The following is a 26363-nucleotide window of genomic DNA, read 5'->3' as shown; positions in this document are numbered from 1 at the left end:
AAAACTGTCATTACAGTGATTTATTATAATGAACCATGAAAATAGCCAAACAGTGCAGTGTCTGTGAGTCTCTCCCCTCCACACAAACATACACTCACACACAAATAATAATAAAAAAAAAGACAAAGTTGAAGAGAGTCCAGAGAGGGAAAAAAATAATGCTACAGTCACAGAAACATTCAGCTTTGCCAAGAAGAGCGTACATATTTACAACCATATTTCAAAAATGGGATGGGAGCGAATTGTACAAGCATAGAAAAGAAAAGCAGCAAATATTTACAACTGGTTCCTGGTGAAAGCTGGAGTAACCACCTATACATTAAATTACACTTTCTACAAATAACCATTGATATTCAAAAATAAACCGCTAACGTCCTACCTGTGGGCGAGGCCACTCTGCCTATCTCTGAAGACTACAAGCACTCGTTACAAGAATTCACACACGCACACTTTCCTCCTTTAAACAACCATACTCTTTCACATCCTATAACACACACACACACACACACAGAGACAGACGAACACACGAGTGCAGCCTCCCAGGATGGTGAGGCAGGCTCCTAGAAATGAGTCTTTTCTGAATCTGTAGCGGTGAACAGATATTTGTTGTTAGACAGAGGAATAAAAAAAATAATTGTTTTTTTCTCCATACAAAAAGCTTTCTCTTTGCTATAGTGAGCCACTAGATTATAACAAATACATGGTGTAGAGAGCCGACAACAGACGAGAGAGAAGAGGAAGTAAAAACGAATAACTGACAAAGGAGAGGAGGATGAAGGGGGGGGGGGTATAGGCTGGAATGTCCACTGATAAACAAAGTGCGGAGCCTTACAACGGGGGTCCAAACAAGACACGGAACAAAGAGCTTTCCTCTCCATCACAGGAAGGATATATAAAAACAAACGGAGGCCAGAGAGAGCGGGTCGAGAGCACCAGGGGGATTGTCCATCTTCGTTTTTATCAGTTTGTCTTGAAGATTAGGTTACTGTCCATTTTTCTAAAATATTCTGTCCTTGTTTTATTTTTTTTAAAGTATCCTTTTATCCCACAATCAGCTGTTTTTCCACTGGCCATGTGTTCATGTAAATAGAAAACATATCTACAGCTTATGATACACGGCCCTCTCCGGCCGAGTTCAGGGGCTGCCGGGGCCCGACAGCAGAGAGGGCCGTCAGTGCCACCCCGTGCTCAGGTACCCCGGGCTGTGGAAGGGGGTCGAGGACGTAGGAGCCCCACGAGTCCCAGAAGGCATCTGGGAGGCAGCGGCCTGGGCCTGGCCTTGTTGAGTCTGTTGGGGAGGTGGAGGGGGAGGTGGGGGCAGTCCGGTCTGCTGAAGGGTTGGGGGGTACGTCGACGGGGGCACTGAAGGGTTGGCGGCGGTGCCCGGGTGCAGCAACGCCGGCTGAAAAGCCCCCAAGTTCTGAAAGTGGTGGGGCTGCATCAGGACGCTTGTCGACGGGGCGGGGGGAGGCGGGGGAGGAGGCGGAGGAGGGGTGAGCGACAGCAGGGTGCTGCTAGCAGGAGGCTGCTGCTGGGAGGTCTGGCCCTGCGGGGGAGGAGGAGGGGGAGGAGGAGGGGGAGGGGTGGTCAACATGAGCTGGTGCTGCTGGATGGGAGACGGCTGCAGGTTGACGTGCAGCAGGGTGGGGCCGGACAACAGGTGTGGGGGGGGTGGAGGAGGCGGTGGAGCCGCTGAGCTCTGATAGTGCACGCTGTGGGGAATAGTCTGCATCAGGGGCTGAGAACCAGGAGGGTAAGGGGGGGTGACGGCAGGTTTAAACCCAGAGAAAGGTCCGGCGGGTGAGGGGCTCTGGCTGGGAAAATACGCCGTCGAGGCTGGTGGAGCTGGTGGAGGAGGGGGAGGTGGTGGTGGAGCACTCTGTGCGTTATACTGGGGGAAAGGAGCTGGGCCAGTCTGAGCCTGAGTTTGAGGTTGAGCGGAGAACAGCGCCCTCTGGCTGCGGTAGGGAGAGCCCTGAGGCTGAGGCTTGGGAGAGTGGAGGAGGGAGGGTCCAGGGTAGTGGACAGGAGAGGAGGGCAACGGGGCAGGATGCAGCTTCGTGGGGGTCAGAGGAGCTGGTTTGGGTCCCGCAGGCTTGCTCGGCGGCTGGCTGGTCTGATTTGGCGTCCGAGGCCGACCGTCACCGTCGTCCTCCTTCGCTGGCCGACTGGGAGGCTGGACGACCGGACCGGGAGAGCAGGGCTGTGAGGGGGGGAGCGGGAGAAAGTCACACAGGTGTTGCTGACTAGCGGGGACGGGTCAGATCCACCTCGTGTGGGTGAGGTTGACTTACTGTGTGGGTAGGGGTCTTTTGAAGACTTGGAGATGGGCAATCTCTCAGTGCAGGTGTGTCTCCACCTTCCGTCTCACCATCTAGAAAACAGTAAAAATGTTGATGTAAACATAAATCTTTAAAAATAAATAGACATTTTGGGGAAAACGGCTACAGCATTACATTTAACGGTCAGATATGATGTGGTAAGCATTATTCTCACCTGTGTCTTTGTCTTTGCTGAGCAGCAGAGCTCTGTGGTAGCTGCGTTCTCGGGCCTGCTCTACAGAAGTGGACGACATCCTAAAAAACATCGAGGATCATCACAAAGTTCCTCTGGAAATCTGCACCAATTAATTAATTTGACCTCGATACAGGATATCTACTATACACTACACTACTAACATGAATCACAACTGGATAACAAAGGGTCCCTAATGTTTTGCTGTAGAAGTACTTTTGAAACATACCACTGTCCCTCTCCTCCTTCCTTCTCTCCTTTCTCTCCAGACCCCTCTGCCTCCTCACTTGTCTGGGGCTCCTTCACTGTGGCGGTGGTGGTTGTGGTGGTGTTGCAGAGAGGAGCGGGTGGTAGAGGAGATTCACTGGGGGTCTCTAACGCAACAGGGAAGGCGTCCACGGTTGAAGGTGGCACGGTGGAAACGGGAGAGCTGCACTCGGTCTTGGAGCCGCTGCGACGAGCTTCGCGCTGACGCTTCCTGTATTCTAGCAGGGAAACCTGGGAAGATGCAGAACCACCACCTCAATGTCATTCATGAACAAAGAGCACGTTTCATGTTGCACCAGTAGAGGGCAGCACTTGGGCAGCGACTGAAACAAAGAGCAGCATGAGCCAATTCATCTCAGAGAGGAAGTGACAGAAAACATCAACATCACAGCATTTCTAACACTGTTTTTCTTTGGTTAGCTTTCCTCTCACTTACATATTGTCCCAGCAGATGTTTTTTAAAATAAAGAATATCAACTAGCCCGAGTTGAAATCTAATTTTAACCTATTTACAGTATCTATGCTATGCTCCAAGGATTAAGAAGTAAAAGTAAAATGTAATGAGCACTGCTCTCTCACCTTCTTCTTCTGTGGGGGGTTCTGCGCTGACCCTCCTCCCTCGCCAGAGCCATCCCCATTCAGCGAGCGCGAGAAGCCGAGTGAACTTCCCTCCTCGGGGCCGGGGTAAAAGATCGGCCCCTGGGCTTCACTGAAGGGCGGCTGGGAGCCAACCAATGGCACCGTCACGACTGCGGGCCCTGCTGCGGCCCCTGCTGCAGCCCCAGCTGCAGCCTCGGGCCTGAAGGGAGATACCAGAGGCTCCAGGGTGTGTGAGGGGGTGAGGTCCCTTAAGTTTGAGTTGACTGGAGAGAAGTTCAGGCCAGCTGGTCCAGTCGGGACTCTGTCTGGGCTTTTTATCCAGCCAGGAAAAGAGGAAGCACAAGTTTCTGCAGATGGGGAAGTCTCATTAGTCCCCCCCTCAACAACCACACCCTCTGCCTTGTCCTCTACGCAGTCCACAGGCTCGGCGGCCGGAGGCTGCGGACTTTCAGGAACCGACACCGTGGCTTCTGTCGGGGGTCCGTCTGAACTGGGAGCCCCGGAACAAGGAGAGGAGGCCAACGAAGGAGGACGATCGGCCTAGGAAAGGAAGGAGGGAGCAACGTCAGGGGACTGACATAACAAAAGGACCTCTTGTAAACAGTCAAAGAAGAAAAGTCATCTTACTTTTAGAAACTTAACATTTGTCAAAATAAACGCATTTGCTAGATTGGTCATCATCATTCTCTACTGAAGAATCATAGATTGTGATCCCAAAATAAAGTTGTTTACCTGATAAACAATGACATAAAATAATCATTGCAGCCTAGATATACATTTTAGGTTCATCCTTCGCTCACCTCTTGCACACTGGGTTTTCGGCTGACCTCTGGGGAGCTTTCCACTGAAGATTCACTCTGTGTAACAACAACAGATTGAGCCACTCCAGTTCTTTTACTCACGCAAACAAATGTGCAGCCTCCAGTGGGGTTTCCACACCCTTACCTCCTGAAGGACATCAAGTGTCTGTGTTGGGGTGCTGGGCAGGGGCGGCTCTGTACTTGGCTCCTCCGTTCGGGGACGCGGTGGGGTAGCCAGTAAGATGGGGGTCGTGGGTGTCTCCGATTGGTCGGCCCTGGTGGGCGTGGCACAAGGGGAGTCGTAGGGAGTCGAGCTCTCGGACATGCAGGCATCGAGCGGACTCAGCCGCCGCTTTTTCAAAGGTGTGGGCAACTCTGTAGGGAGAAATGTGTGATTTAGCCGAGCATTCATCCAACATTTATAACGTTACACCAGACTGAGTGCTGGCTACCGACCTGGTAGTGAGCAGGTACCGTTGTAGGGTAGAGGGCTGTCAGAGTCTCCATTAATGGGGGGGCTGAGCGGACCCTCGCTGGGCATGAGGAGGCTCGGTCTTCTGGCCGGGCTGGTGGAGCCCTCCTCTTCTAGAGCTTGCTTCAACCATCGCTGTAAGAAAGAGTAAAGGGTCAGTCAGCCAACAATGGTCGCAGCTAAACACCGATAGCCTTACGGGCATTTAACGCAATAGCAAAGAAGAATCAAAGCCACTGACTGACAGAAAGGCAGTGTCCACTAAAGACAGATCCACAGGTGTACGTTCTTCCATCAGTATCGAAGCCAAAATGGGGATATTTCTAAAGCAGTACCTTCTTGCAGGAGCCGGTGGTTGTCGGTGTTTCAGGCAGTTCTCTGGAACGCCGTCTCCCAGTGGGGACTCCGGGAGTGGTGGGGCTGCGGTTGGCCAGGAATGGGGAGGAGAAGCGGACGTAGTGTTTGGGGGTGCTGTAGACCTGTGGAGAGCCGGCCATGCCCGGTAGGGCGTTGAGCTGTGTGGCGAGTACTTCAGGGTCGCTGCTTATTCTCAGCGGCCTCTCTGGGACTGGCTCCGGGGTTCGCACTGCACCGTGGTCCTGCTGCTTCTCTCCCACCCACTCACACACAAAGTGCTGCGGAAGAGAGTTTGAGAAGATGTATCAATGTACAATCCGTAGGGTTTCCCATACATTGAATACGTTTGATATTGACCCAGATATTAGACAAAAGACCAAAACATAAACAAAAAGAGTCGAGTATATCAGAGATAGTGCTACGGTACCTTTTTAGCTCTGAAGTTCTTGCTCCCGTTGCGGTTCCTGTCAGGTGCAGGTGAGCTGCTGCTGTGCGGAGGGCTGCTGTCCGGGGCTTCGTCGGGGAGGGCCTCCGGCTCAGGCGCAGTGGCCATCTCTCCTTCGGGGGATTCATTGTTCAGAGGCTCCAGAGACTCGGTCGGAGAGCCAGGGGCCAAGTCGGAACAGGTGCTGATGGTGCGAGCTCGCCGGCGCTGTTGACCGATGTGCGTGCGGTTCCTGGAGAAACTCTTCCTGTTCCTCGAGCTTTTGACCTTGGCCGGCTTTAATCCCGGCTCCTCTTTCACCTCCAGTAGCGGCTGTGAGAAACACAGTAGAGCATTTATATCGTTTAAATTGATGCAAAGCTACAAACGCAACCACAAACATGTCCCCCGTGGCCACTAGTCATATTTAATCCTTGATAGATAGTTTGATGTATATTTTGTCTTTAGTAATTTATCTTTAGTAAAGGTCATTAGGTACCCTTTAAGAGTATTGAGACCCTAAACCAAGGTGATGGCTTGATTCTCATCCGTAAATAGTTGAGTTATATCACTGTTATGGACCAGCAAGTTTGTTATTGTTTTCGTGAGGCTGGTAGAACACAAGACAGCTTTGATAACCAGACTGCTGCAGTGGATTGCGCAACCATTTAAAGGTTTTGTGTCTCCATGTTCTCACCTGCATGACGGTTGGAGAATCGGCCATCTCCGGTGTGACTGGAGGCTCCTCCTTGATGTCGCTGCGGCCCCCGACTTCCGTCTTGACGCCGCCGATTCTTTCCAGGGCCTGCTCTCTACGTTTCTCCCTCTTCTCCATTCGGGCAAAGGCTTGCAGGATGGCCTCCATCTTTCGCTCTTCCCGTGTCTGCAGAGAGATAGGCGTGGGGTTGGAAAAGGAAAGGGGCGATGGACGGGAAGAGGGAGCGGAGACATTAGTCCATGGAGTTATACTCTCCCACGTAGCCCCAGAGGTAGCGATACAATGGTTAATGTGTTGCTACACAGCAAAAAGCCGATCAAGCTGTGCAAAGTGCCGAGTGAAAGAAAGGGTGTAAAAGTGGCCCCTTGCTTTCACAATAAGAGAAACAAAAAAAGGAGACACGGTCAGGCAACAGGAACAATGTGGTGAGGATGTAAATGGACTGCATTTAAACACCGTTTTTCATAACTTACCGGAAAAAGAGCTTTACAGTTAAACCCCTGACAAACCAGGAGGTTGCATGTCTAATGTGTTCCTATATGCATGTTTGTGCCACAAATAACCCCGGCTCTACCTCCACCAGTCAGAACACCCCATTGAAAAGATATTCATACCACGAAACATACTGAAACAACAGACACATCGCCGAAAGATCGGGCTGAAGACGGGACAGTTAGTACGCTTGTAAGTCAGTCACCTCTGGGAGATTTGGGGGTAGATGGGTGGAGTAGGAATTGGCTATGAATGGGTCAAGTTTACCTCCTTGTGTTTCAGTCCCTTCCAGCTGGAAGCCGCCCCGACAGGGAGATGGGACTGCTCCGCTGGGTTGGCCTGAATGTTCAATAAAGAGACAGCCCAGTTTAGAAGAGACATGTCCCCCCTAAACAAGGCTTCACAAACACTGGACAGGGCTAGACTAGTGGCTCCCTGATCTGGTGGTACAAAACAGGTCTGCGTCAGGTACTCTAGATGTTGGACAGGTTGGAATTTACGTAATATCCTACGATAGACTATACTGGTAACAGACGTAACGCCACAAACTGCCAAATAACTTACGATATCTAGGTTACGGGTCATTTCTGAAATAGCTGATGTTTTCACATTTTTGTAGTTCACACCTGCCACAACACTTCAAGGTTTTCCATCATTATATAAACACCTCCCTATATCACAATACAAGTTTAAACGGTGTGGTTTTGGGCTTTCTGTGACTAAACTTGAAATCGTGAGGGAAATATGGTAAAAACAAAAGAAATCTTTGGTCTTCAATCCAAAAACTGTGGTTGCAGATTGCACACTGAGGAACATCCTGTTTGGAGCACAAAAATCAAAAGGGCAAAAAATCTGACTGCTGCTCCCACCACCAACTAACCAGAAGAATAAACTGGCCAGCGCAACATTCTCGAAGCCCTATTTTTATAATACAGTTCAGGAAACAGAAACACACACGTGCACATGTGAGTCTGGCAATAAATAATGGCCAAAGATTGTATGTTGTTTTGCTGCAAAAAGAAGAAAGAAAAAAAACTAAAAAAAACACATGTGCACCAATCACCTAAAAACAACGGGCGGTGGTGCAGTTAGCACTGTCGCCTCACACTCGGTTCGGACCTGTGAACCTGGGGCCTTTTCTGTGCGTTCGCTAGCTCTGCGTGGATTTCCTCCAGGTGCTCTGGTTTCCTCCCACAGTCAGACGGGAGGAAGGTTTAGGTTAATCAGTTCATCTCTATGTGTCAGCACTGTGATTGACTGGCTACCTGCCCAGGTTGTACCCCGCCTCTCACCCAATGTCAGCTACGATTGGCTACAAGGATAAGCAGGTATAGCTAATGGATGGGCCTCAAAACAACCGTAACGTTATTGTCCTTAAGGGTAGACTTAACTCACAGCCAGGTAGAATGCATACTTGAGGCATTAGCCGGCACAAAAATACCAAATTTTGTCTACACAGGAAAACCAGGATGCCTTTTCAAACAATAAGGGCTCTTGTTTCAGTAGGCAAAATATCATGGCAACACACAACAGTGTTATCTGCCCCGCGCCTTCGATTTTTAAACACCCACATGCATCTACTATGCTTGTGATCGTCAGTTTATGAATGCACACTTCTTTGATCCGGCAGCAGAGCTCTCTCCTGGGCCACATTCCATGGAAACCAGCCTATTGGATCTCCCAAAGTCAATACGGCCCTGGCAACAAGGCTCTACCCTCTGCAGCGCCTCCTCTCTCTCCGACTCCCTCTCCCTCCCTTCAAATATCTATCCCTCTCTGGCCGATTAGCAGAACTGTATGCTGGCCAAAGATGAGTCAGCACTTTACACCTCGGGGTCCACCGTGTGAAATGAAGCTGACTGCGGGGTAATTTCCAGAGAGAGTGTGTGTGTGAAGTGCACCATGTGTGCGTGTTTTGATACCATCTCTCAGGCACAGTCTACTTTTTGGCAGGAGAAAGAGGGTTTGAACCAGTAATTGGCCATTTTAAACTTCAAGCCACAATAAAGGTGAGAGGAGAGCTATACTCGGAACTATAACGCACGCTGGGGGTTTCAGCTTCCATCAACACACAACATACTGGTTTGTTCCCACTGACAGGAGATGGTGTTCTTAACAGGCATGTAGCCCTGAGAGGCAGATTCATTTTTTTTAATATGCTGGAGAGAAAAAACTGGTAGCAAATGAGGAAAATAAATGCCACTGTGTAATGACAGACAAGCACGAAGCCTCAGCACTGTGAGGAAGAGGGAAGCCAAAGCTGCAGAACAAAAAAAACAACAAAAAAACACAAGTACGACTGAGCAAAATATCAACAAGGGCATGGACAGAGGCGGGAGCACTAGCAGTAGATAAGTGATGAAGAGGAGGGTAGTTTAATGGAAGGGAGATAGGACAGCTGCTCCTATCCAAGCCACAAACCCCCCTGGCAGACAAATGGTTTGGTCCACACTCAGAGAAACAGTCATTTTTATTGTCACTTTCTCTGCTGGGTGGCTGCATAGCAAAAAAAAAAAGAATTTAAGAAAAAATTTAAGAAAAAAGAAGAAAAGCTGTAGCCCCCTAGCTTGGCACACTTACCATCTTCCTCCTCCTCTCTGCAATCTGCTCCTCTGACTCCATCTCTACTTCATTGCTAACGGAGGTTTTGTCTTCTAGATCCTCATATAACTCAGGATCCTGTAAGAGGAGGGGAGAGGGGGGTATGGCGCTTTATCATGGCTGATCAGTCAGTCTAGCTACAGACTAGAGGGGGGAGACAGGTAAGAGGGGAGGAGAGGGAGGGAAGGAGGGGAAGTAAACTGAAATATAGGGGGGAAGCGACTCTGCTACTTTTCAGGGGTCAATCTGTGCACAAAACATGCTCAGAACTCGTCTTTGGTCTTTCACTGGTGTTCATAAATGTTAATAAATGTGTTAATAAACACTCCATGCTGTACCAGCACCCTCTAACAGAATCAACCACTAAGCAGCTGACATACTCTGCCCTGCCTTTAGTGCGAACATATGGTTGTTATAGGGCTTTTACACTGTTTATCTACTCTGTTGGTACATCTTTCATCTCATCATTCTGAAATTACAGCGGAGACATTTTGGGATGTCTAACCCACAGTGTTAGGCTAGTGACACACGGGAATGATTTCTTAATGATGAAAGCACCACATTTTGAAATATACTTCAACACTAACAATATTTCTGTGATTTCAAACTGCTTGAATGAACTTAAAAAAACAATTTGACTTGGCCATGGCAAGTGAAATTTGCTTTTCTGCTACAGACGAGAAATTCTGTTGCTGTCAACACATCCAAGAGAAACGCCATTCTCCGAGTGCGTCACAACTCGGCCAGACAAATGGCACAAAAGGCGTCTTGTGCAATGACAGTAAATCTGAATTATTTTGTCAAAATTCTTAGTTTGGGGGGGGGGGGGAGGGCAGAGGTGGATGTATAAAGGGATGATGGGGAGAAAATAGGGAACTAAAGAGCATGTAGATTGACTGACAATGGAAAACACATGCACAAAACATTTAACAGAGATCAAACAAAATTGCATGCATGGACCACAAGGGTAAATGTACATCAACAATAAATATGCCATAGTGGACAGAGTCTCAACATGTAACATATGTATGTTCAGTGTAAAAGAAGGATGAGAGTGGGTGCGTTTCGTGTGCTGTTCATTAAAAGTGTAATCTTGCCTGGTTGTTTGAGATGGAGAGGCGGAGAGGAGAGAGTTTCCTCTGTTTGCCGTCGCCTACGCTCTTGCTCTTCCCGTCGCAGTCCAAACCCATGTTCTGGTTCTGGCCCAGGTCGTCCCGGACAGTCTCCTTGTCCTTGCGACTCCCTCGGCGCCGGCCTCCAGAGCCCAGGTTCTCGGTGGGTTCAAGGTTGTGCTTGAGCACCGGGCACTCCTGGTTCCCCTTCACACAGGCACAGTCCACCTTGTATTTACTGCAAATATGAAGAGAAAGAAACACAAAAGAAAGACGGGAAATGTGAAGTTAGGAGGCAAAAGGATCTTGCCATACCACTGTGGTTCTGCATGCTACTCTCAGAACTCACCAGCTGCCATAGTCATAATCAAAACCAATGGTGATCTCTGTGCCTTTGGTGATAGGCCTCAAGGAGTAGATGTATAAATGCAGCATGCCGTCCTCAACGACGTGCCGCACCTGAGGACAGAGAGTAATGCAATATTAAAACTGTGCATAAGGGCTGACTTAATTGAAGTGGGTAAGATTACCATACTAAATCAGTTTTTTCGGACGTTTACTTACTTCAGAATTGGGGGTGCAGGAGCGACGGATGAAGCGGGCCTCGTTGCCAAAGCTGCGAGCGTCCACACACATCTCCAGTCCGTCAAATTTAGAATAAAATAACACAAAGGGGTACGGCCTAAAAAGGGGGAAAGCATGAATGTCAATTATTCACATAAAAACACCACACTCTAATGAACTACATTCCCCAGAACCCTTAATATCAGTTAATTGGTTTGAGCTGCAATATCCAATTTACATTCATATGAAACAACTCCAGGGAGAACTCCTTCTGAGAAGTGACTAGTGTCCTGACCTCTTGAAGAAGTATCCGTTGGCCTCAAACTGCTGTCGAAGCATGAACTTCCCCCTGTACTCAATGATGAGGGAGTCTGGGGCCAAGTCTCGCACCGCCTTGAGGATCTTCTTATTCTTCTGAACCTGACTCTGGAAGAGAGAGACACTCTGGCATGAGTGCAGATCCTGGACAAGGAACACATTAAGTTATAATAAAATACAAAGAGGAAGCTGGGATGGTACATTTGCTTAAATATAAGAAATGATCAGGGTATGCATGTCCTGTTCACAAGGGATTGTAAGAGTGGGCGAGTTTGTACATCTGACTTTAATGTAAATAGGTTTTTACCTCCACAGGCGGCTTGAAGGAGGCGGGGTGCGTGTTGTACGCCAGGCTCTTGCCATCGCCTTGCTCTTTGACACGCAACAGGACCTGGACGTCCTCACTGTACTGATTGCTGCTGGCCTCCTCGTAGCGCTCCATCCACGTCTTGAGCTTGTTCTCCCACAGAGACGGGTGCTCTGTCGGCTCCTGCTCCGGAGCAGCACCCTGAGAGAAAGAAAACAAAAAACACGACAGTCGTTGGTACAAATGGTTTAAGGGTTTGACGGAAGACAACGGGACTCTTGAGTGCTGTGTTCAGTGAGTTTACCTTTACTCTGGAGGACTTTCTGGACCCTTCTCGGAAGGGCTGCCAGACAAAGTAAAGACATCAAAAACTCTATTAATTGAAGTATACAATAATATATAATAAGGATGTAATACATAATGTGTTTTGATTTGGTTCATTATAAATTCACTGAATCTGACCTTCTTAGCTCGGGCAGAGGATGCTGGAGACTCTTTATCGCCACTCTTTTTACGTTTTTTATCAGTCTGCTTATGGCCAAGGCGTCCAGTGGTGAGCGTGATGGTGGTAGGCGTGTGTTGGAAGGTGGAGTAGAGCTCTAACGGCACCTCGTCTCCACTCTCTGTAGCACTGGTGTCACCATCTGAATAAGCAAACAAATGCATATTATGTTATGAGGAGGGAGTGCTGAACAAAGATATAAAAGACTGCACACTGCTGCAGGCCAACATAGAGAGCCAGCTGTGTTACACCAATGGAAGATGAGGTATGCTACAGCGCAGATTAGAAAAGGAGTTTGCTTCTTGTCCAGCAGGTGTCAGCGTGTCCCAGGCTGAGGAAGCGGCATCCTGACACAGCCTGCAACCTGCTGGGTTCAATAACAATCTGGCCATTTACTGCAGCAAAGAGGACAGTTAAAGCAGAACTGAAAGAGCCATCTATGAGCTCTAACAGAAAACTTCTAACCCCTCATAACCAGCTCTCAAAATAACAACCGTCGGTCTGTATTTTATCCAACTTTGTGTCAGCATATTGCAACTTTGTTGAACATGAAGGTAAACAAAAACATTCTGAGGCAGACTAGGGCCTAGATATACACATGTGTAGTCTTGCTCACCAGACAAACACTCTCGTTTCCTGGTCTGCAGCAGGATGGCCCTCTCTCTGTCCAGGTGTCGTGGTTGGCAGCGTTCACACAGGTAAGTCTCAGGAATGTTCTGCCTGTCGATGCCCATGCAGTCAATATGCTGCCAGGCACTGAAAAAAAGGGCAAAAATCATAGCAATAGATTTTTAATACACTTTTAAAAATCACAGTTTGAAGTTGCTTCAACTTTGGGACACACGAGGAAACACACGTGTGAGTCACCAATTAATTTAGGTCGTGAAGAAAATCTGGTCAGTTTACCTGCACTTGTCACAGCAGATCATGTAGCCGTCATCGTGGGTGAAGCCACAGATGCAGCGGGTGATGTCGGCCCCGTAGCTGCCATCCTCTGAGGTGCTGAGCGTTGTGCCCCTGGATGCTTCGTCCTGGCCTCCTGGAACAAACAACCCCCCCTCTCCTTGTCGGATCAACATGGAGGGGGGAGGGGAGGCCGGTGGAGTGGGTGGGGGCCGCGCCCCATAGTTATGGTCCTGATGGAAGGAGGGAAGATGGGCGGTCACCGGGTGTAGGTAAATGACAGTTTATCATAGGGATAATTCAGCAGGGAGGAGTAGTAATGTGGAGCACAGACCACTGATTCACAGGCATCTGGACTACAGATTATTTTCATTGTCGATTAACCAATTGTTTCTTCTGATTAATCATTAATCAAACATAAAGCCTGAGTTGATTATATCAAAAGTCTTGTTTCATATGAACACTGTTCAAAACCCCAAAATACTCACTTTACCATGTGACAAGACAAATCATCACATTTGAGAAGCTGTGAACATGAAATGTTTATCACGTTTTCTTAAATTACTACCTGAACGATTAGTATATTATCCCCAAAAAAACGTGCTGATTAATCGTGTGTCAATCAACTAATCAACTAAACCCTGCACCACTTATGCCACAGTCCATGTTCTATGTTGACCTAAATGAAAGCCAGTCATACGCTCAATGATTAACAGAGAGGGCGGGCCTTAGGTTTGTAGGTTATTTGTCTTATGGTGCGAAGGGAAGAACAGTGTGTGTGTACTCACAGCGTAAGGCAGGCCAATGTAACTGTGGGAATGGTGAGAACTGCTGCTGTAGATCTGGTGTGGGTAGCTGGACTTCTCCACCACCACAGGGCTGGCCTCCACCGATTCTGGTCTGCTGAGCAGAGAGACAAACGGAGAGCACACATTACAGTACACTGACAAAAAAAAAAAAAACTCTGATTACAAGGTGTACACGGAGTAATTGTTCTTCCTCAAACTCTGTTAGGAAGTGTGTGCACGGCAGTATGCTTAGCAGGGGAGCTAGTGCTGGTGACATAGAAGTAGAATGTGGACGCATGCTAAAAACAGTCACACTGTCAGGGGACCTGGAGCAGTAAGTCACTGCACACCCAGTGGGGCAAAGTGCAAGTACTTTAATAATGTACAATTCCAACTTGTACTTTGAGTATTTCCATTTTATGCTATTTCATACTTCCACTTTACTCTGCTACGCTACCATTTAAGGGGCAAGTGTTGCACGTTTCACACACATTAAGATGTACTGCATTTCCCTACTGAACTTCTCAGATGTTTCAAGTAAAGATAAAGAAAGAATTATATAAATTTGTGTTGCAGAAGTCTCAAAAACTCTTCAAAATCTCTGTTACATGGTCCGTTTTCCTGCAGAATGAGTACTTTTGCTTTTAATACTTCCAGTACATTTTGTGATATGTTTGCTAAAGGATCTGAATACTTCTTCCACCACTGACTGCACCCGCTGTCATGTCACCGTGGCTGTAAAAGTCATGCCTGAGAGTCGTAATAATACTACTACTTCATTTCAAAATAAATGAAGTCTGACCCCACATCCACAAGGCAGACAATCACTTCAAATGTGCCGTCTGTCATCCACACAACAACTAAACCCACAACCATGTACTCCTGCAAAACCAGTAGATCCACTTTTCCCAGGATCACAATGCAGTTAAGAAGGGAGCCTGTTTGGCCGTTTGAGACCAACCCACCCTTATTATGACATGACTAATCTATTCTTCGGTTGCTGAAGGGGTGGCTCTAGAGGAAGAGAGAATGGGAACTGCCATAACGCATGGCATGAGACAAGATAGTTTGGTGTAAAGAGGGAAGAAAAAGAAAGAGGGAAACACTTCAGGACAAGCACAATGCACTTGCGAGGTGCGGCAGCTATTCGGATACATGCGTTTGTGGACCAATCATGCAAAAACATCCCGTGAATCTTCTCTTTTCAGAGTCCTATCTCGGAAACCGTTCCGAGGTGGGAGACAAACAAAAACCACCAAGGGGTGTCGGTATAAGTGACAGCTGCGGAAGCTTGTTTCCTTCTCTGCTCCGTCTCTCAACTCTAAAAGTACACCATACAGCAACTAAATCCATGAGAGCCACTGCCAACAAGTTTCTGTAAACAAGGCAAAAAACATGGCGAACAGCTCACATGGCATACTGGACAGCCTCTCAGATATACGGAGCACGATGGGTACAAAGGACTAACAAACTATGGGAGCTCTGAACAGGCCATATTTTGAAGCTTTTATTCAGAAAACAAGTAGCCAACGGTGAAAAGAACCAACACAGTTGGATATATATCGGTAACAATTACGTAGCTGGAGCAAGTGTTAATGAAAATCTAGAATCTCGAAGTAAAGTGGTGATACAATACCTGCGAGAGTCCTTCTCAGCCCTATCTCTCTTGTTGCACGCCGTAAGAGCAATGTGCAACACTTCCTGTATGCGTTGCCGCTCAAGTATTCACTGTCAAAGTGAAAATGTAAGAGCATGCATGAGGTCTGGAGGCGGACCCAGTGTAAGGTGTGTGTGTGTTTTTGTGAGTGTGTGCACAAAAGATTAACTGACACAGAAGAATCTAAACTGTTTAAATGTGTGGAAAGAGCCTGGCTGAAAAGATAGGGGGAGAATTTAAAAAATCATACTTAAGAGAATGCAGGCGGCTCAATAACTTTCTCCCATTAATGGTTAACCAGATCAAAGTCTATATTTTATAATACATGGATTAAAGATCTGTCCGAAGCATGTATCATTAAGTGGTTAAAGGAGGGGGATTGTTCATGAAGTAATTGGGGTTTCGCACTCTTTCAGTTTGTCCTACAAGTGAATCAGTGAGAGAGGCAGTGAGAGAAAGAAATGCAGAAGGCAAACATGTGAGCCAGCCTGTTCAGTAAGGAAGTAAAGCATGTCTGAATGCATGCGTTTATAGCTGGAGGAGTTTGTATCACTCATGACTACACTCCTGGGAGGTGGAAAGGAGGGCCTAGAGAGTTAGAGTACACATGAGTGAGAGGGTTGCAGATATGTCATGATCAGACTCAAAACATGAACAGATACACGACAACGAGTGAGAGACAGAAATGAAGAGAATTAAGGTGTGTCGCCAGGTATGCACTATTTATAGCTCATACGTGTCAAGAGTATTGAACAAAAAATTAAAAACACCGGCCGAGAGAGAAGGTGGAGAGAGGCAGAGTGGACGAGGAGAGATCAACAGCAGGAGAGGAAAGAAAAAGAGAGCAGCACTGAACAAGCCAGAGGCAACGCCTTCACTCCTTAAGTACTCCCCACTTGCTTCCATGGTAACACGACGTATCCCAGTTTGACGTGAGCGCGCACGGCGAGCTCCAGTGTCACTGTGGACACGTTACTGCATTAGACAACAGCTGGTCACGCTGCTGCAGACTTCAGGGGCGACGAGTAAGGGACATGACGCTGTTTTGCTGGTGAGTAACCAGCCCCACTAACTCGGCTGGCGCACTCACAATACGCCAAAGAGCTGCGTATATATATATATATATATATATATATATATATATATTATGTGCGTGTCCAGCTACGCGAGGTCCCTTTGGTCTGGCTGCAGTAGCAGCTGGATGCCCCCTTTTTCAAGCTCGTTATCTGCTTTTGAATAAAAGCTGCAGCAGGCGATCGGACGCAGAGAGTCACGGCTCTACTTCTACCCCCGGTGGGACGGTTTAAAACGCCAATGTCTATGTGAGGACCACCTGTCACTCAGGGCCAGTGACCATGGCAACAGGCCCTGCGCAGTGCAGAGGGGGGGAGCAAGGGTACCATGGTAACACGAGGGCAATGCCTCGTTTTTTTTTTAAAGAGACAGGAGTTGGTGACGTGTGTTTTATTCTTTAGTCATACGAGATCTTCTTGCTTCATTTATTTGACCGGGAAGATGTCCTTGACGGGACTATAGGAGACAAGGGAAGGAGGAGGCAACAGGAGCCGTGTTGCATTTGTTTCACCGACTCAATGCAGCGAACACATGGGCAAACATCAAGTACAGGGAAATGATGTTGTGTACGCTTCACACAGCCAGTGTCATGAACAGTCAGCAGACATACATCTACATCCTGGGCTTCCAGTTTCACAAAAAGCAGATGTAGTTAATAGCGGAGAACAGAGTCAATGTGATGAGCAACGGCTGAGTGAAAGTACAATCAATGGTAAGACTGAACTGTCCATTAGAGCAGACACTTTAGGGGCCCTGCAAAATACCTTTCCATTAACTTTGTAAATGTGGGAGAGGAGATCTATGTGAGAAGACAGAATTTAAATTAAGAATATAATAGAGCTGCTTTACTCATAATAGAGGGCATAGGAGAGGGAATCATATTGACTAAGAGCGTCAAATGCATGAGTGAAGCCAAACCTAAGAAGGGTGAGCGATGAGAACAGGTAGTGAAACTGAGAATGAACTTTTTTGGCAAAGACGAATATGCAAGAACGAATGAGGGGGGCATTAAAAAAGGTGTGAACGGTGTTGGTGTTTGTCAAGTGTTACTCACTCTGAGCCTGCAGCCATGTCCAGGTACAAGGTGTCTGCTGTGTCCACCCCTACTGGGATGACTATGCTCATGACGTTCTCTGCTGATCAGTTCTTGTCCTACTGAGTCCAGAGAATGGGAGTCCAAAACACTGAGGCATGCCAGCCACAGCAGTCATTGCAGACATCTAAGTGCATCCACAAGGCCTGAGCATGTAGTAGGAGAGGAGGGTAGAGAGACAAAGGAGAAAGGGACCAGTTAGTGATGTGTACACAATGCGTGATTGATTTCATACCAAGAACAAAAGCACTTGCGAGGCTGCAGTACCAAGCAAACCCCAAATTACAAATCATCGTGAAAACGGGGTATTTCCAGAACACGCTATACATGATTCATACTTTCAGACCAAGAACGGCGTTTGACAGGGAAGTGTTTGACAGGGAATTTCCCCTCTGACAGAGCTACCAAGCTGAGGTATTGACTGATGACAAGGGAGAGGATACAATACTGTGTAAGTGAAGCCTGAGCTGCTGCTGCAAACTGCGCTAAAGCAACCTCGACACACTAGCTGCCAGGAATGCACAAGGCTGCACTGTAAGGAAGCTCCCACAAAGGGGAGCAAGAGAGCGCAGAGCAGCCAGCCGCCATGAAAGGAGGGAGGAAAAAACGCAACAACACGTAGAAGCCATTTTTCCCCCCTTCGACTGAAAAGGACTGCTCTATTCTAAGCACTCAAACCCACCTATCCAAAAGACCACACACACACAGAGACTCTCTACATGCATTACTGATATGAAAGCTTACATTTTGATTGTTACTACTGTTAAGAGTCTCTAGTTATTCACATGGAAAAACACTGCGAGAGATCAAGTAAGATCGTTTCATCAATAATTGACTGTCAGGCATTGACTGTAGTGCCCCTCTGGTCCCCAAGTCGGAAGTCAGTTGGACTAATAAATCATATACTAGCAAAAGTATTGATATATTAAGCCATGCATTTGTGTCTGAGGCGAGTCCAGACGGGAGCATATGTGTCCGTGTGGCTGCCTCTGATTCAGAGAGCTCTGTTGATAAGCGGGATTAATGTGAGGGACAGATGCCGAGACAAAATAGGCTGGAGGTCACACCTCCGCCTGCTCATGCACACTGGGGCCAAACAAAAGGCTCAAATCGTGGCTTGGGGTGTACACGGGAGAGGGGTTACAAAGCAGGAATATGTCATGTATTTAGCAGGGACAATATTTTACACACTTAGCAAGTAATAACGCACCAAAACATGTTTCTGCACGCCTATGATGGGACTGCCTATTCTGGCTTGTCCTCTGAAACATGTCAACACACATGTCTGAAAACTTGATTTCATTGCCGGGTTAATTGTCAAAGGAACTGATAGTTCACATGGGGATAAACACACAACTTAAGATTCTTTAAATAGGGGAAAAATCAAACAGCCGTGAGAGTAATTTCAGGTACTAATTCCACCAAATGCACTATTAGAGCCAGCAGGACTGGTGAGAGGCTCACAGACATGACAGCTGTCAGCTCCAGGCCTAATTAATAGCAGGAAGAAGACCCCTGTGTGTCAGCCAAGGCTGCTGATGGGATCACCCTCCAAATTCTCTTCTGATTCTGTGTTTAGTGAGTGAATGGGATAAACAGGGGCACTATCATTGGCAGAGAGGCCTTTCACGATTGAAGCGGATGTAACCAGAACAAGGATAGGCCGCTTTGCCAAAAAACACTGAAATGACAGACTTCTCTTCTTTTGTGTCATCTGAAAGGCCCAGTATGTTTTAGCACTGGTAAAGAGCTTTCCTCTGAAGCAGCCTGTTCGTTCCCTCGTCCACTAGGTTTGTCTCCATTTCACCCAGGGAATCCTGCTGTCACAACTAAGGAATGCACGCACACGCACACACACACAGATAACCCCTCAGCCCTGTCCTTTCAAACATTCCTCTCCATAAGGAAGATCAGTGTGCAAACATACAAGCACTGCGCTACAGCCAGACACAGTTGAGACTAACAAAAGGCGGGTGGAAAAAAAGACAAACAATTACAGTACAGCTGCATTCCTGACTAAATCTGAACTGCGCTGTGACTGCCTCTGCCTGCTCCTCCTCCTACTTCCTCTCGAAGAGATGTCTATCACACTGGAGAAACACAGCCAAAGGAAAAGAAAAGAAAAATCCCCCCCTCCCCCCTTCCTGTGCCCAGTCACCCCACCCAGCCGGATTTCTCTCCCTCTTCTTGTACATTTCCCAAATAAACCCGAGACAGTAACGCAGAGCGAAGGGGGAGTGTCGCAGATGCAGCTCCAAATTACATGGAGCCTGGGAGAGACCATTTAAAGTCACCTTTGGCCAAATCCACTGCTGGCTATGGAAGCACAGGGGTGGGGAAAATGGGGAACATGCACAGGGCAGGGTGAGTAGAAGAGGGACATGAAGAAAGACATGTAGCCAAAGTGGACAATAGTGAAAACGAGCTACGGGATGGAAGTGATTTCGGTTTGCAGAGCGTCTGTTTTCTCTAAAACCGTTGACCTCTTTCATGCGCTCCCTTCACAGATTTCCTTGCGCTGTAGGGAGCTTTAGAAGCCCCTCCATTTCAGAGGGCAGCGAGGTGGGGGAGGTGTACACGGGGTCTGTCTGACAGTGACGCTACACAGCCTAGACCTGAGTGGACTCTGGGTGGCAGAGTGGAGCACATACAGCGTAAGCCAGTCTCTCCTTTCTCCTCCTTCCTTCCCTCCTTCAGCAAGGGGACACAGTCACGTCATTGTGTGGGGGGAATAACTATCCTTTTAAGACCGAACCGCACTGAAGTCAGTGAGGGAAAACCCACATCACCACACTCTAAAAATCCAATGCCGCTACAGACGACAGCTTTCCTCTCTTCTCAGCTTATTACCAACGCTCTATGTGTAAGTGTTTTAATTCTTGTTTTCGCAGCAAAGTCTCGGCAGATTATGCTTTTCGATAAGTAGGAGAAGCAACAGAAAATTACAGATTCCAACTGAACCAACTCCCCCCCCTCTCTGCCAAGCTGATGCGACTTCACACTGTCCTCATAGCTGGCTGCAATGACTCATAAACAAATGGATTAAAACAAACTCTTACAAATGCAGTCATGTACACAGGAAGAAGTGTGACCCAGATGGAATGTAGGCCCGGCCCTCTTCTTCCCGGTACCCACAGTGGGACACACTGCATCTGCCCCGTCCTTCATAAATCAGTGTGCCCATGGCTGCCAGAACTCCCTCTGCACTTGAGCACTGAAGGTGAAGTCGTACATCAATACAGCAGGGGATACGGTCCACACAAGCAATCTTTTTATGGCCACAATAGGAACTGTGCTGTTGAGAGTGTAAGCCAATACCTCAGCTGACTGTAGAGATCAGCCAATTTAGGAGTCAGATGATGAGGAGAGTGTCTTAGAACTAGCAACTAGTAAACAATAAATGAGACAGTTTAGGAGGATTTTCAGGGGCTGCCACATGTTGCATCTGCAATGGCATATGTATGTGGTTGTGATGTGGTAAAATGTGAGACATATAATCCTAAGGACAGAAAAGCCAAGTAATATCCTCTGTGCTCAGTTCAAACAGTCAGGGAGTGTGTGAGTTAAAGTTAGTAGGATCGGGATCTGGCAGCAAAGCAGGGGCAGCACTCCTGTAGTCTGAGTAATGTCTGTTCAAGAGAGCTCCGGGCACTATCTCTCCATCTCCCTCTCGTTCCTGCTTAAGGAGTATCACTGCCAGGCTCTGTGCGGTCATGGGTGAGTCTGTTTTTAACATTTAACAAATTAGACATGTGTACGTTACATTGCACTGCATCTTTAGCTGTGTGACTGAAGGCCGATACTATTTCGTCTCTCGTTCATGGAGCGCAATCCTGGCACACATGCATGCAGCTAGAAGCTAATTACAGCATTTGGAGAATGCAATGTACAGCGAACTAGAATTTGAGGTATGCATGTTCATGCGGGTCCAGAGAAAATGGGGAGAGACAACTACAACACCTACGGGCAAAAGAATAGTAAGAGCTACTCAGAGGTCCCATTAGAGCAGTGTTCGAGGATCAATTTCGCGCCTGGTTCGCAGTGCCGTTACATCACCAACATTGATGGCATATCCCCTCTTTATTCAGCCCATCCTGCCTCGTGCTACTACCCATGCATGCTATTGCAACACGGGCACAACAACAGGAAGGAGGTTAGGGAGGTGTGGTAGGGCTACAGCATCAGCAGCCTCAGCCCTAAAGCCACCTGTCGGGGAGGCAGCTTGCTAGCTTAAAGAGGGATCTGTTACGGCCCAGCTAGCTGCACGAAAACAGGTCACCTGAGCCCTTCTCCTCCCAGCTGAGATACCATGTGACTGTGTTGGGCCCCAGAGCCAGGCAGCTTTGTCTCTGGGTCTCTCAGTGTCTGGGTATCACACAAGTGAGATCACTGGAGACCAGGCCACAGACACACAAACACACACACACAAGGTGAGGTATGCACCTATAGAGACACACACTTCACCTACACAGATGTGCTACTGTTTCAGGGATGGGATTTTATTGTCTGGAGACTGGGATGAGCACAATAACAAGGGGAGCTCCTCCAAGTACCGGAAGAGGGTCGAAGAGAAAGCAGAGGAGTATGTGGCCTTCATCCGCTCTATCAATAAGTCAATACATCAAGAAACATCCTATGCACCTGCTTGACTTCTTTATTGTCTTTGTCTCACTCTCTCTCGCTGCTGCGCACTCTGAAAAACAAAATAGTTCGGTGCTGGCTTTTTGATCTTATGCGTGTCTCGCTAGGGGTTAAGTTGAGAGGAAAGGTGTCATCTGAGACTACTAGTCTCCTTGCCACCTGCCATAGTTGCCTGTCCCTGTGGCAGCTCACCTACCATCACCATCTCTGTCAACAAAGCACGCAAACACACTTTGCTGCCGCACAAGGCAACCAGGCACACATACAGCCGGTCCGGTATTTAACACTTTCAGCTACAATATCATGTAGACAGAAGAAGGGGGAAAGGAGTGAGTATTAGGACACAGGCCTCTGCTCCTTTACAAGCAAGAACAAGATGGCTTGGGACTTTGTGCATTATGTTGCAGAGACTGATTAAGCACTGCACAGAAGGGCCCTCTCACTCATCTAATAAGTAATAAACCCTCCACCCAAGAGAAGACCCTTTAGCACTTACCATTATGTGAACCACACAGGCGGCTGAACTTCATTACAATGACTGAGAACTTCAATGGATAGAAGCTATACAGACCATTCAAGTGCCTAGTAATGTTTATGATACGAGTAGTGATAAACAGACTATAAACCGACCCTCTAGTGTCTGCTTATTTCACATGGTATGCTTTGAAGGGGTATGAAGGCCCTTGTCATACGTTATTCCTGCTACGGACAGGTGCTTTAGTCAAACAAGCATCTATGAGTCTAACACTGATGGCTTGCACGAGGTTGACAATCACATAACATCCTCACCCTACGGCTAAACAGCTGTTTACAGTCATGTAAATCACATGTGTATTGTTGATGGTTTGAACTACAATGTAACTAAGAATATCTGTGATTAAATGTGCTCCAGTAACTGCGAAATTTCCGTTTCATTCACTGAACTGATATTAAAACGATCAGTAGGAAAAGAGAAAAACACACTACTTGGTATTAGTCATTAACAGGCATTTCAGCTGAACAAAGTGCGAAAGTTTGTCCCACAGGGTGAGGTTGAAGAATAGACAGCTGTGCCACAACAACACAGGGCTTTGCGAGAGCCCAAAGGCTTGAAAACACTATCCTGGAAAATAGCTGTGATTTCTCTTCATTCTAATATGTTGATACTGTGTTTAAATACAATTTTAGGAGACATTTCTGGCATTCAATGTTCAGCATATGGGATTGTGCAGAAGCAATATGAAAGATAAGCATCTGACTATTGTGTACCCGTTATAACTAAGCCGCTCACATAAACATGTCTAATTAAATACGGAGTGCATTTCTATCACAATAAAGGAAATACATGCAAAACACCGGTGTAGGGGACAACTATGTAATGTTAACTTCGTAAAGACTGTTTCAGGGAGGTGTTTATGTGGAAAAGGCTGTCTGTAATACATATATTTTGACAAAGAGTTATGTTTGTGTACCTTTATGAAACATAATGCTGGCAACAAGTACATCAATGTGCCCCCTCTATTTTGCAGTACTTACATCTAATTTTCTTTGATAATAAACCTCATGTCCCATCATCCAACATTACCACACGAAACACTGGCGGCAGCATAAGCCGTGACGCATGTTAGAGGGATACTGTGTAATTCGTTTTGGGAGAACAGCCTCAACAGCGTCAGTGAATGTTACTACAAGCCAACAAAAAAAGCGCAGTATTGTCGATGCATGATCTTGATTGTTTGGACGTTTTTGAAATGCTTAAACTCAACTAAAATAAAAAGAAAGTCCTTGTGTTGTGTAGTTGCTTCCCAGTGAGTGTGTCGGCGCTGCAGTCAGTCCTGCCGATAGGGGTGTGGAGGGTACAACGTTGTATTATGTTACACCACAACACCCTGGTGCTGTCGCCATTTTCATAGCGCTTTTCTCAGGACTGCGAGACAATCGTGTGGCCAGGGGAGCCTCGCCATGGGAGGAAAATCCCCCCAAGAATGCATTCAATCGCCTCTTTCATACACTAACTTAAGTATCACTCTGTCGGTACAGTCTCTGTGTTGTTACCATTAGAGTTTTTTTGTGAATTCGTCGACAGCTAAGCCTTGGAAGCTAATCGGCTAGCAATTATGGCCAGCAATGGCGTCTGGAAATGTAGCAATGGCGAAGCAATCGACGAACGAACCGCCTTAAATTTGACTTTTTTTTTTTACCGGTATGCAAAAAAGCGAAAGAAACAGCGTTTAGCACAATGATGCATGGAGTATCTGTTTACTTGGGCCGTATATAAACGCCAAAAAAAATGGCCGTGGAAAGTAACGTTAGCCATCGGAAGCTAACGACATAATGCGTAGAGGGTTAAAGTTAGCGAGCTGAGCTATTACCGACACGAAAAAAGTGGATTAATACTTGACTCGTCACAGACAAGAAAGGGCGACAACGAGGCAAACCAGAGCGACTGCACATTTATACTTGTATTTGTTTTAAGGTCGTGTAAAGTAGCCAATTGCGACAGTGTATTTCAGCAGGAAGATGGGGTTACAAATTGTATGGCTGGGGCGAGTTGCCCAAAATGCAAGACCCCCTCCCCCACGCTTGCATCATTAGAACTCAATACGAACCGTAAATCTAAATTAATGCAAAATGCACTTTTATGTCCGATTATAACGTATAATAGTAGTCAGCTAGTCGTGTGACATCGGGTCTATTCCCGATTACCTCTCGTCATAACTACAATTCCATTAAAAGCTCAGTAGCCTGAGATTACTGCGCAATGTAGCTATCGGCATCTAAGCTATTATAGCAGCTGGTCTTGCTTTGAGTAGTATTGTAGATAACATACTAAACATCTTCATATCTTGTTTGACGTTACATGCATGTAAAAGCTCATTGTTCTCTGGCTTTGTATAGTTTTCGCTGAACGGAAATAATGCAGGGTGGGAGCCACCACGACCAAATTCAAGTTTGTAACTAACGCTAAAATGTACTGTTTTCGTGCTGGCTGAGGGTGCTGCAAATGTTATCAAGTAACACATGTCAGAAATGACTGATGCGTTTTTCTGACAGACTGTAGCTGATGTAAAGTAAAGTATGTGCAAATAAAGCGGTTATATTTAGGAGGTCACATTAGTGACACTAAAGCGAATGAAACCGTGCGCAACATGGCCTCTTCTGTTTCAAACCAACACGAAGTGAGACCCCAGTCAGAATAACATCAATATACATCGTACTTTTAAGGACAAGTTGACAATGTTAGCTGTTGTTGACCGAGTCAGTGTGCTGTATCAAAGACGTTGTGGGACAGCCATTAATCCAATTTTCTAGTTTTCTGTCTTACGTTACCTTTATAACATTAACATATATATATATATATTTGGTCTTAAGGCTGCTTTAACGCGTGTAGCAAACACTTACACCGATCGTTGCTACCTGTGAATAATATTGACCTGATAACTTTGTGTGACGTTTCTTGTATCGCCACACTATCAAAGAGTCTGTCTGTGTCGAGCTAATTTGAGCTAGTAGCATGCGCTAGTTAGCAATCGGTCTCCTGGCGTTACGCTTGCCAACATGACATTTTGGGAAACTTGCGTCACCTAGTTGGCAGGTTATTTCAATCTTTATCTCGGCAAATATGAAATAAATTTACATCTACCGTAACAGACCCTGGATGATATTGCTCAGCTAGCTAGCAAGCTAAACTCAGCTGATACTACAACTACGTTAGCCTAGCCAAGCTAACTAAAGCCAACAATAGCCTTCCAGGTCGGATTTGTATTCACCTTTAAACTACCACGTAATGCAGTTTACTCACCGTTTTATGTCCACTCTGTATGATCTGAAGAGCGAATTAGGGGACCTGGGAGAGACCCCCGTCGCTTTCAGCACAGCTTCCACAACCAAAACAATACTTCTGTCCACACACTGCGGATCCCTAGCAAAGCTTTTAAATGTTTGTATATTAACTTGTTTGCTAAAGAGTCCTTTCGAGTGAAAAATCTATCGCTTCTTGGTCTACGAGGTGATCCAATTTTTGACTATAAATATATTCGAAACCGTTAAAACAGTGCCCTAGTCATCGGCGACTTTTCGAAATTAGATCCCCTCAAACCAGTCTCTTTTCCCTTTGCAAAAATGGCGGCCCTGCCAGGACTGCCGAGACTCCGCCTCCCCCCCCCCTCCCTCCCCATCA

The 26363-nt window shown here is 46.8% G+C and overlaps 1 protein-coding gene across 7 annotated transcripts; it reads right to left on the bottom strand.

Annotated features, from left to right (window-relative positions):
* kmt2e (lysine (K)-specific methyltransferase 2E) lies at window positions 1–26284 on the bottom strand. Of its 7 annotated transcripts, none has more exons than XM_079294472.1 (25): window positions 25986–26284; window positions 17525–17709; window positions 13740–13854; window positions 12955–13184; window positions 12665–12804; window positions 12009–12190; window positions 11851–11889; window positions 11547–11747; window positions 11217–11383; window positions 10922–11039; window positions 10707–10816; window positions 10343–10595; window positions 9225–9323; window positions 6912–6983; window positions 6132–6317; window positions 5438–5767; window positions 4989–5288; window positions 4638–4788; window positions 4327–4556; window positions 4182–4238; window positions 3361–3921; window positions 2744–3012; window positions 2497–2576; window positions 2295–2374; window positions 1–2203 (listed from the first exon to the last, which is right to left on the bottom strand). In XM_079294472.1, exons 2-25 carry the CDS (start codon window positions 17593–17595, stop codon window positions 1172–1174), a joined length of 5073 nt encoding a protein of 1690 aa, XP_079150598.1. In that variant the 5' UTR covers window positions 17596–17709; window positions 25986–26284; the 3' UTR covers window positions 1–1171. The 7 variants fall into 7 exon arrangements, with proteins under 7 accessions (XP_079150598.1, XP_079150600.1, XP_079150599.1 ...); XM_079294474.1 differs by having other exon boundaries at window positions 11217–11347; XM_079294473.1 differs by having other exon boundaries at window positions 13740–13851.
* Between the last annotated feature and the right edge of the window lie 79 nt (window positions 26285–26363).

This window comes from Melanostigma gelatinosum (genome assembly GCF_949748355.1).
Source record: "Melanostigma gelatinosum genome assembly, chromosome: 22".
NCBI classification, from domain to species: Eukaryota; Metazoa; Chordata; class Actinopteri; order Perciformes; family Zoarcidae; genus Melanostigma; species Melanostigma gelatinosum.
Note: the sequence above shows the minus strand (reverse complement) of the source record. Positions and strands in the feature narration are given on the sequence as shown.

Coding starts and splice junctions, on each gene's coding strand:
- kmt2e (XM_079294472.1), bottom strand. CDS start 17,595: ATGAGCATAGTCATCCCAGTAGGGGTGGACACAGCAGACACCTTGTAC. Junction 3,013..3,360: donor ACCCCCCACAGAAGAAGAAG/GTGAGAGAGCAG, acceptor GCATCTTCCCAG/GTTTCCCTGCTAGAATACAG. Junction 2,375..2,496: donor CAGCAAAGACAAAGACACAG/GTGAGAATAATG, acceptor ACTGTTTTCTAG/ATGGTGAGACGGAAGGTGGA.